This window comes from Cricetulus griseus, chromosome 6 (genome assembly GCF_003668045.3).
Source record: "Cricetulus griseus strain 17A/GY chromosome 6, alternate assembly CriGri-PICRH-1.0, whole genome shotgun sequence".
Lineage (NCBI taxonomy): Eukaryota > Metazoa > Chordata > Mammalia > Rodentia > Cricetidae > Cricetulus > Cricetulus griseus.
In genome coordinates, this window is record NC_048599.1 from 106,516,006 (window position 1) to 106,526,007 (window position 10,002).

Genomic DNA, 10,002 nt, shown 5'->3' on the forward strand with positions numbered 1-10,002 from the left:
CCAACAGTTTTATAATTAATATAGCATCCATGTGCTATATTATTTGGGGCTGAAGCAGTTGTGGGACCAGACTGGCGGGGTGGAAAGAGGGAAGCATGAGGCGTGGCTCTTTGGCAGGCTCTTTCTCTTGGGTCAGCCGATCCGATAGGAAGGGCAGAGAAGTGCTCCCGTGTTTCTTTATTATTATCTTTGTAAGTGTTCCCCAATAAACACCCATTTTTCATTTATCTTGGGTCTAGTGGTAGCAGACGTAGATGGCCATCTATTCTATTGGCTAAGTTTTCTGTTTCAGATTAAGCCTGTTTCTCATCCTTACACTCACAACATTACAACCACAGGAGAAATTTAACATGTCCAAATAGATTTTTGGACTGCTATGGTGTCCTTGACCATCTCAAAGCACACCCATTGTTTTTCTTTTCTGGTTTTCTCATTTGGGTGCTTATAATACTGATTATAAGCACTGTTGGACATTAATTCCTATTCTTGTATGACATACTAGCTAGGTTTCTATTTGCCCTATGAAAATCAAACATTGGTTTGTAGGATGGGGCACTAAAATGTCCAATGTCTTCCCAAAACAGAAGACAGCTGCAAATTCATGCTTCTGTGGTCATGATACACAGATAATATGCACATTAGAGATCACTTTATGCTTCTGACATCTCTATCACCCTATGTTTCATATTTTAAAGAACTTCCACTATACCACTCTTGGCCCTATACCCAAAGGATGCTCAATCATACCCCAAGGACTTTATTTGTAACTGCCAGAACATGGAAACAATCTAGATGTCCCTCAACCAAAGAAGGGATAAAAGTAATATGGTGCATTACACAATGGAATATTGTTCAGCTGTTAAAAACAATGACATTGTGAAATTTGAAGGCAAATGGCTAGAACTAGAAAAAAAGTCATCCTGAGTGAGGTAACCCAGACCCTAAAAGACAAACATTGTCTGTAGTCACTCATAAATGGATATTAGCTGTCAAATAAAGGATAACTATGATATAAACCACAAACACAGACAGGCTAGGTAACAAGGGGAGATCAAGAGGGACACTCAAATGTCCCCATGAAGGCGAGATATAAGATATTTTGTGGGTGAACTAGGGGTAGGGATGGGATCATGAGGTATCTGGTGGGGGTTGGGTGGAGGTGAGAATAATGGAAGAGACAACTGGAAAAGGTGTCATTTCTGGGTCAGATTAAAAACCTGGTGCAAGGAAAACTCCCAAGAATCTACAAAGATGATGCCAGATAATACTCCTGTCATTAGGGGTTATGTAGCCTGAACTGGCCATCTCCTGTGCCCAGGCAAGACTACCATTGGAGGGATTGGGATACCAACCTGGCCACATAAACTTCAACCTAGTCTGTCCTGCCTATGGGATGTGCTGGGGGTAAAGGCACCAAGATTGTGGGTGTGGCCAACCAATGGCTGGTTCACCTGAGACCCATGAGAGTAACCCACCCCTGACACTTCTTGGATCTCCAGGACCCACACTAGATGGCCTAGAGATCTAGGAGAGAACCAAACATGACCGGAGGAATAAAAATCAATGTAACGATGCCTAACAATATTCTGCTATACTCATAGATTGGTGCCTTGCCCAACTGTCATCAGAGAGGTTTCCCTCAACAACTGGTGAAAACAGATGCAGAAACCACAGTCAAACATTAGACTGAGCTCAGGGAATCCTGTTGAATAGAGAAAGGAAGGATTACAGGTGCCAGAGGGTTCAAGTACATCATAAGAAACCCCACAGAATCAACTAACCTGGGCCCATAGGCCCTCACAGAGACTAAACTAATAACCAGGGAGCCTGCATGGGACTGACCTAGGCCTTTTACACATATGTGACATTTGTGTAGCTTGGTCTTTTTATGAGATTTTTAACAGTGGGAACAGGGCCTGTCTCTGACTCTTCTGCTGGCTTTTGGAACCCTACACCTCATACTGAGTTTCCTTGCCCACCCTAATACAAGGTGGTATGCTTAGTCTTGCTGCAACTAAATATGCCATGTTTTATTGATATCTGTCTTAAGTTAGTGTTACTGTTGCTGTGAAGAGACACCATGATCATGGCAACTCTCATAAAGAAAACATTTAATTAAGGTGGCTCACTTAACAGTTTCAGAGGTGCAATCTGTTACATCATGACAGGGAGCATCGTGGCCTGCAGGTAGTCATGGTGTTGGCTACATCTTGACCAGAAGGCAGCAGGAAGTCCACTAACTCACTGGGCAGTATGCTGAGCATAGGAAACCTCCAAGCCCACTCCACAGTGACACACTTCCTCCAACAAGACCATATTCACTCCAACAAAGTCATACCTCCTGATGGTGTCATTCCCTATGAGATTATGGGGGCCAATTACTACCACAATATTCATGGGAGGCCTGCTATTTTCTGAGTAGGAATGAAGGAGAAGTGGATGGGGGAAGGGAAGAGGGGGATTCTGGGAAGAGGGGATAGAGGGAGAACTGTAGTCAGTAGTCAGGATATAAAATAAATAAGTAAATATTTTAAAAAGTAAAGTAAGCATAAGGCATTAAATACAAGAATTTTATTACCCCCCCCCACACACACTGGACACATCTCTTCACTTCCTTTTTGTCCCTTGATGGCTCTCCTGTCACTCCTTACTCTACCTCCTTTTCTTGGTACTCCTCAGACATTATGATACCTTGTGATATATTTGTATCTCAGCTGCTATAGCAGCTCATTCAATTACAGTGTTTGCAGAAACTGTGTGTAAATGGCCTGTATTAAGCTTTAACTTGCTATGGAGAAATAGGTGAGTATCTCTGACTAGAAGAATACACCAACCCTCCTGATTCCTGTAAATATTTGCCCTAAAGGGCTACACATAACATCAAGACCTTACCTTGCATTCCCACATTTGTGATGTCTTCTGCTCTTCTATCTGTAGTCCTGGCTAAGTGAACCACATCATCCTCCTGTGAAAAGGTCTCTGAGATAGTCTGTTAAAATTAATATGGAAATAAGTTGAAAACTACCTTCCTTTCTCATGAGAGTGCCTGAGTGCCTCACTCCAAAAGCTATTAGGATGAAAACTCAGGCAGCATGTATTGGAAACCATTGCCAATCAGGCTGAAACCCTCAAGTGTTATCTAGCTCAAGCCTAACTGCTGAGTTCACATCCCTGTCTCCGTGAACACCACACATGGAAGAAAATCTGAGACATTTTCTAGGAGTCAGAATAACTGTCAAGCATGTGTCAACATGTAAAGACAAGTCAGGATGATTTGTCAATATTTTAATATGAGAGTTTATACCAAATACATAAATGATACCTTTGACATATAAAAATAAATTTTGTTTTCTTTTTCATATTTAAAATCACTGCCACAATGTGCGAAACTTCCATCCTCAACTAAACTACTCACAAATACTTTAGTTACACAAGAATCCCACAAACCAATAGAAGAACTTAGAGGCATCAAATATTTTTTACCATGAAAACAGTTTTTAAAAATGTGTGTGTTTCACTTATTTGCTCAAGGTAAAGTACCATTTCTGTCTTAAAATAATGATAATAATAATTAAAACATAACAACCTATAAAGCTCACAGTGATTACAATCTTATTCCCCTGTCACAGACTGAGGGACTGATGAAAATGTTGATACAAACAGTGGCAACCTCAATATGGCATGGCTTCAAGGTGTAGTCTTTTCTTAATAAGCATAAGCCAACGAGTATGCAAAACCCAACAAGCCTTATATGTTTAGACACATGTGCTGGATCTTTCTTACATGTAATCAATAAATATACGCATCAACAATAGCAATAAGTAAGCAGATCAAATCAAAGAAAAATAAAATACCGAAATTATCAACAAAGAAAATACCTGGAATATCAAACTTAGCATTCAATTCCCAGAGAAAAGAAAGAAATTTCTAGAAGCTAGAATAAAAAAAAAAAGATCTCTTATAAGAAGAACTAAGACAATAGGTACTGGCCAATTACAATCATTTCCATAATCGATTCTGATATGAATAAACAGCGGGATATGTGACAACAAAGAGATGTACTTACTGCTGACTCAGGAGGATGTATTTTGATTTTTAACAAATTAGTATGTTACAGCACAGAAACACATGGAGTTTCAAATAATTTTCACAGATATTGAGCAGAGAAAATAAGACCATGTTTATCTTTGACTATATATAAGGAACCCCAAGAATATGTTAAGAATAAGATGGCAAAATATATTTTAAATAAAGAATGTAATGTGACCAACTGTTGTGTCTGATAGTCTGATATGTAATTGTATTTGCCTCTCCTATGTTATTAGACAAGATAAAACAAAGCAGTATTGAATGAGACCCAGTATTGTAACATTTACATACCCATGACTGTACACTTTGATGGTCCTCATGCCCTTTTCGTTCTTCTGTTGGTGCTACTTCATTGCCTGGTTCTTCTGACAAATGAATATATTTAACTAACGTTAGCTATAATATGGTAACAGAAAAAATGAAAGTATTATATAGAAATAAAATGAATGTTCAAACATGGTTTTGATGATACTAAATTTTCACTTTTCCAATTAACAATTTTAAGGGCTCTTACATTAGTTGTTTAACGTATTGTGAGATACACATCAGTTCATTTAAACTTAAATATATCACTCGGACAGACTTTATATAGTCAAGGTAAAGAGAACTCAATGATTTTAAATATTTACCCTTAAATGAACCACTTAATATGAATGAACAAACTCTAGACACAAAACTAGAAAATGCCATTGAAATATTCAAATTCATAGACTACAACATTCTCAACCTCATATCTAAGGAAATACTGCTGTAAGATGTGGGCTGGTGGGAGACATCCACAGCCTGCTAGGCACCTTACGGCACCATGTGGGTGCCTCCCGTTATGATGGGCAAATACTTGGTGGAGAAATGGGAGATAAAGAGAAGCAGAATGGTTCATGTCCTGTGGGGAGAGGCAGAACAGGTGAAATGAATGTGGTGGGAAATAGGTCGATGTGGGAAGCCTGCTTGCCACCCAAGGCCATTGTGATATCATGGCCTAGGCTGCTGCCAAGGGTCATGTCTGGCTCCATGGTCCTATCACAGCCAGTGGCTGTGTGAACATCCATAGCCCATGTTGCCACTAAAGGCCACAAAGATGCCCAGTGTCTGGGCTGCATGTTGTCCAGGCCTGGGCTGCTGCTGAGGGTCATGTCTGGTTCTCAGGCTCTACAATATCCAGGGTCTATGTTAATGTCCATGTCCACCATATTTGCCACCAAAAGCCACATGGAAGCCCAGTGTATAGGCTGCAACCTGTGGCCTTGGTGTCCAAGGGCTATGACACCACTGGAGACATGCTGGTCTGGGCAGCCTGTGCTGCCACCTGGGTCCAGGCCCAGGTTGATCTTAAAGGCCAGGTCTGGGTCCTTGCTCTACAGCAGCCAGGGGTCTGAGTCTATGTCTGTGACTCCTATTGCAACTGAAAGCCATGTGGTTTCCTGTGGTCTAATAAGTCACCTGCTACTATGTTGGTGCCCAAGGGCCATGCTGCAGCTGGGGCCATACAGATCTGAGTGTCATATACTATTATCTGGTGCCATTGTGACATCCAGGCCAGGTCTGCAGCTGGGAGACATGTCTAGGTCTGTGGCCCTACTGTAGCCAGGGTCTATGTTGATGTCCATGGCTCCTGATGCCAATGAGGGCCATGTTGATTCCTGGGGTCAAGGCTGCCACCTGGGGCCATGGGAACATCTAGGGATACTGCCAAGGACCATGTCTGTCTGGGCCCATGGTCCTACCATAGCATGGGTCAGCCATCTGTGTCCATGTTGGTGTCCAAGGGCCATGCTGCAGTCGGGGCCATGCAGATCAACGTGGTCTGTGCTGCTACCCAATGCCAAGGTAATATCTGTACCAGAGCCGCAGCTGAGGGCCATGTCTGGATCTGTGACCCTACTGCAGCCAGGATCTGTGTTGAAGCCCAAGGCTAGAGTTGCTACCAAAGGTCACAAGGAAGTGAGGGATTGGGGCCGCAACTGGTGATCTTGTTGGTGTTCAGGGGCCATGCTGCCTCTGGAGCCATCAGGATTTGAGTGGCCAGAGCTTCCACCTAGAGCCAGGGTGTCATCCAGGCTGATAGGCCCTGCTGCAGAGGTTCAGTAGTCCAGCTGTAGCTGCAGTCTGTGTTGATGTCTGTGGCTTGTGTCACCTCAGTGGGCCATAGGACCCATACATGATGAAATCAGAGGGCCATGCTGAGCTGTCCCACCCTTTCCTGGCCCTGCCTTGCTGAACACTGCGGCAAGAGAGCTGGCCCCGACCCACAGAGGGGTGCTGACCCATGCTCTCTCGAGAAATGGCTCCACCCCTCACCACCGGAGAGGGAAAACTAATTCTGGTGGCATGGGAGAAGGAGAACTGGCTCTGCTCCCTCACCTGATGCAAGTGGCCCAGTGGCCAGAACTGACCAGCTCAGCTACCACCCGGGTCCACAGCCAGGCCTTGGGTAAGCCCATCCTAACATCTATCCCTCTAGGACCTGCTGGAGAAAGTGAAAGTACTGGTCCTGTGAAATGATACCCGAAGGGACTCCCTTAACTAGGGAAGGCCGCAGGATATCCCAGAGGATCCAGTGAGGATGGTGTGCCAGAAGCCGGGGGCCTTGAACCAAACCAGTGACTCGCTGTAATGAACATGTACTAGTAAAGCTGACTGGACAAAATGGTATACTATGTGGCACACCCCTCACAATGCCACCAGGATGAATGAAGAGATTTTGGAGAGGTGGGGAAGATAGAGAAGCAAAGAGGTTTTGTTTTTGTTCTTTTTGTTTGTTTGTTTGCTTGATAAGTTTTGTTTTGAGTTTTGTCAAATTTTCTTTTGGGGTGGTGTCTCAGAGGTGAGGGGAGGGTATGGAGGTATTTGGAGAGAAGCAGAATTGGGGTATATGTTGTGAAATTCCCAAGAATTAATAATTAGTTAAATTTTGTAAATTAAAAATAAAAAATACTGCTGTTTTTTCTGTATTATATGCAGAAGCAAACATATCCAAAAAGTTTTGTCTACTTTCCTAACATTCTTGTTTCCAATTTTTAAACTCTATCAGTTGTAGGAAGCCTTAGCTGATTGGCTGTTTAGTTTCTAAAGACTAAGTATCTCTCAAATGGGATTCCCTTATGTGTTTCCTATTGTGTTTGATAATTTAATCATTCTATATGTATGTATCTTTTGGTAACAGATTATAAGGAACAAAATTTTCTATTTCTTTGTGTAATGAGTCCTTATTCTTATTCATTAATTATTAGTTGAAATACTGCAAATGTGATGTAGGGGTTGGTAATTTTACCCCGTCAATGGAAAAGTCAGCAATAGATCTCCCGCTGGTAAGCTTAGATGAAGGCAAAGCAGTGTGGTTAGGTGCCTAGACATTTGGAAATTGTGAAAACACAACAGAAGAAACAAATGGAGGTTATATTACTCTTACTTACATGAATTGGTGGGAAACATATATTATCAGATGGCAATGTGAGTGAAAAATGAATACAGATGAATACAGAGAAGAATGTGAAGTTGGTAAGTTAGGCCAAATTATTATTTGATTATTAAACAATTGCTAATAAATTTTAGATATTTAGAGGGTAACATATTTGAAGTATCCTGTTGTTCACTTGCACTTAGATCAGGGCATGTGCAGGAAGAAAGCACACCCTATAAACAGGCACACTTATCAGAGGGTTGCCTTCATTAGAAATCAAGATGTGCAGACTCTGACCTGGCCTGGGAAATGCTTCCAGAAATGTTCATGACATGACACAGTCTTGTAATATTTATATTAAGTCACATGATCTGTGAAAATGGACCTCATTCTTCGACTCGGCACAGACACTGAATGCCATGGCAAACTAGGTGGGGAAAAAAAAAACAGTGTACGTGGATTTCCAATTTCTTTGGGTTTCTTGTATGAACGAAAATGTATCTTCACCATTTTCAACTCGGGAAATTACTGTAGTCTTGAGATGGGCCTGAATTCTACAGGTCAGGTGAGTTACAAAACACGGCTGTGCTCAGTGATGTTCACTCTTCCAGTAATTATGGGTAAGCATGGGGAGGGTGTGCTCGTCAGCCATTAAACAGTGGGAGCTGCAGAATGGGTGAAGGATCTTCCTTGTGAACTGTACTTGGGGAGCCATACAGGTGGACTCATGTTTGAAATATTTTGTCCCTACTATTTGTGTGCATTTTGTAATTCCTATGCCAGGGCCAAAAAGGACACTTGAATCACTGACAAATTCTTTCTTCAGATTCGGGCTTGTAAAAAATGGAAGAGTAAGAACATGGCAAATATTTCACATCTTTCACACTGCTTCTTTTCATAGTATCAATACTGCAAATTACCTGGTTCTCTTGTACTTTCATGCATGCTTACTATTGCTGTGTATTCAAACGAACTTTCCCTTTGAATGGTAGGCTGTGCAGATGGTAAGAGAAGAAATTTAATTTATTTTTTTATTTCATAAAACATGAATTTAAATATACTGTAACATGTGTTACCTTGAATTGAGGTGTATATTCCTTTGGAGGTCCTACAAATATGAAGAGGAACAATGTCAGCTATGCAAAAATTTGGCAAAGTAACCAATTAACAGCACAATACTAAGAGGGAAGTAAATCTTTCCAAGTGGCTATCTTGGGAAATTGTGAACTATTTAGATTGTGGTCTTTGGAGACAACTTTTCCTTCCTTTCATGTTTTTAGTTTACAATAGCAATAAAAAAGAATAAAAGTTAAAATATTAGGAAAAATACTTAACTAAACTTAAAAGTAATATTTTTTGGAGTTACAGGAGACTAGTGATCATCACTTAGGAAAATGCAAACACACCACTTTGAAAGAGCTGACTGGTGAGGAGGGGTATAACCTCTGGTCAGACATCAACCCCAGGACCCTGAGGAGTTACTATTTCTGTGTACACGGGAGGTAACTGTCACAACCCATATACTAACTGGAACATATCAGGAATGTTCATACTGTCATACTATAGCAATTTACTGTGTTACTTATTTGTTCCATGACTCAGCAAGAACAAAGAGATTATGCAAACTGCATTTTAAGAAATGTGTGGTGCTTTGTATCAACACCCCTTCCACCAACTGCAACCATTGGAGACACTCAGTACTCCAAAATATTCTGGATTTTTGTTGTTGTTTCTTACAAAGCAGCCAAGGTGTAATGGTATATTTTCATTTTCTTACTAGATTAGGGAATCTAGTATTTTCTTAGCAACTCAGTGGAAAAGATAATGGAAGTATCATCTGAATGTAAAGGTTCCTCCTGATTATATAATACTGGAGGCATCTAAGAACTGTGGAGAGAATGAAATGATTCAGCTCACCATAATTCTAGCATTCCATTCTGGTTTTGCAAAACTATGCAGCTGCAATGGGTGAATATAATTTCATTGAATCAACCTGAAATAAATTTGCTTGGGATTCCTCACCAAGAATTCCAAATTTAACCTACATCTTCTGCTTTCTTTTACATAGAGGGTAATTCACTTTAAGCAAATGATCACTGCATTTGTAGTCTTATTTTATTCATTTATTTACACACACATACACACATACACATTCTGACCACAGTATTCACCCTTATTTAGCAATGTGAGTGTATTATACAACTAGAAATGTAGATCTATTGATAACACAGAGTCTTAGTATGCTGGTTCCAAAAGGTGTCTAAACTTTCATTATCTATTCTTATTTATCTCTTTGCAGCTTTCATGTTTCATTCAAACTGGCCTAGAACCAAATCAATATTTATCCTTCCTTTGGCTCAGCTTTGTCTCAAAGTAGTAAGCAGAGAAAATCTTTGAGTATGACTGGTAGACTGGTCCCCTCTTTTACCCAAGGATAACTCTGGGATCCCAAAGCCACTGAATCACATGGCCATCACTCTCATTGTCCCTGAGAGGAAAACAGGAAGTAACAT

General features: G+C 40.9%; 1 protein-coding gene across 1 annotated transcript in view; it reads right to left on the minus strand.

Annotated features, from left to right (window-relative positions):
• LOC100758324 (ankyrin repeat domain-containing protein 26) overlaps positions 1 to 8,434 on the minus strand; it is a 75,330-nt gene extending 66,896 nt beyond the window's left edge. Inside the window, exons 1-3 of the mRNA XM_035447070.1 lie at positions 8,410 to 8,434; positions 5,814 to 6,010; positions 4,381 to 4,485 (exon numbers count right to left, since the gene is read on the minus strand). Of these exons, the coding sequence (XP_035302961.1) occupies positions 4,381 to 4,485; positions 5,814 to 6,010; positions 8,410 to 8,434 (327 nt within the window). The remainder of the gene's footprint in view (positions 1 to 4,380; positions 4,486 to 5,813; positions 6,011 to 8,409) is intronic.
• Positions 8,435 to 10,002: the final 1,568 nt, after the last annotated feature.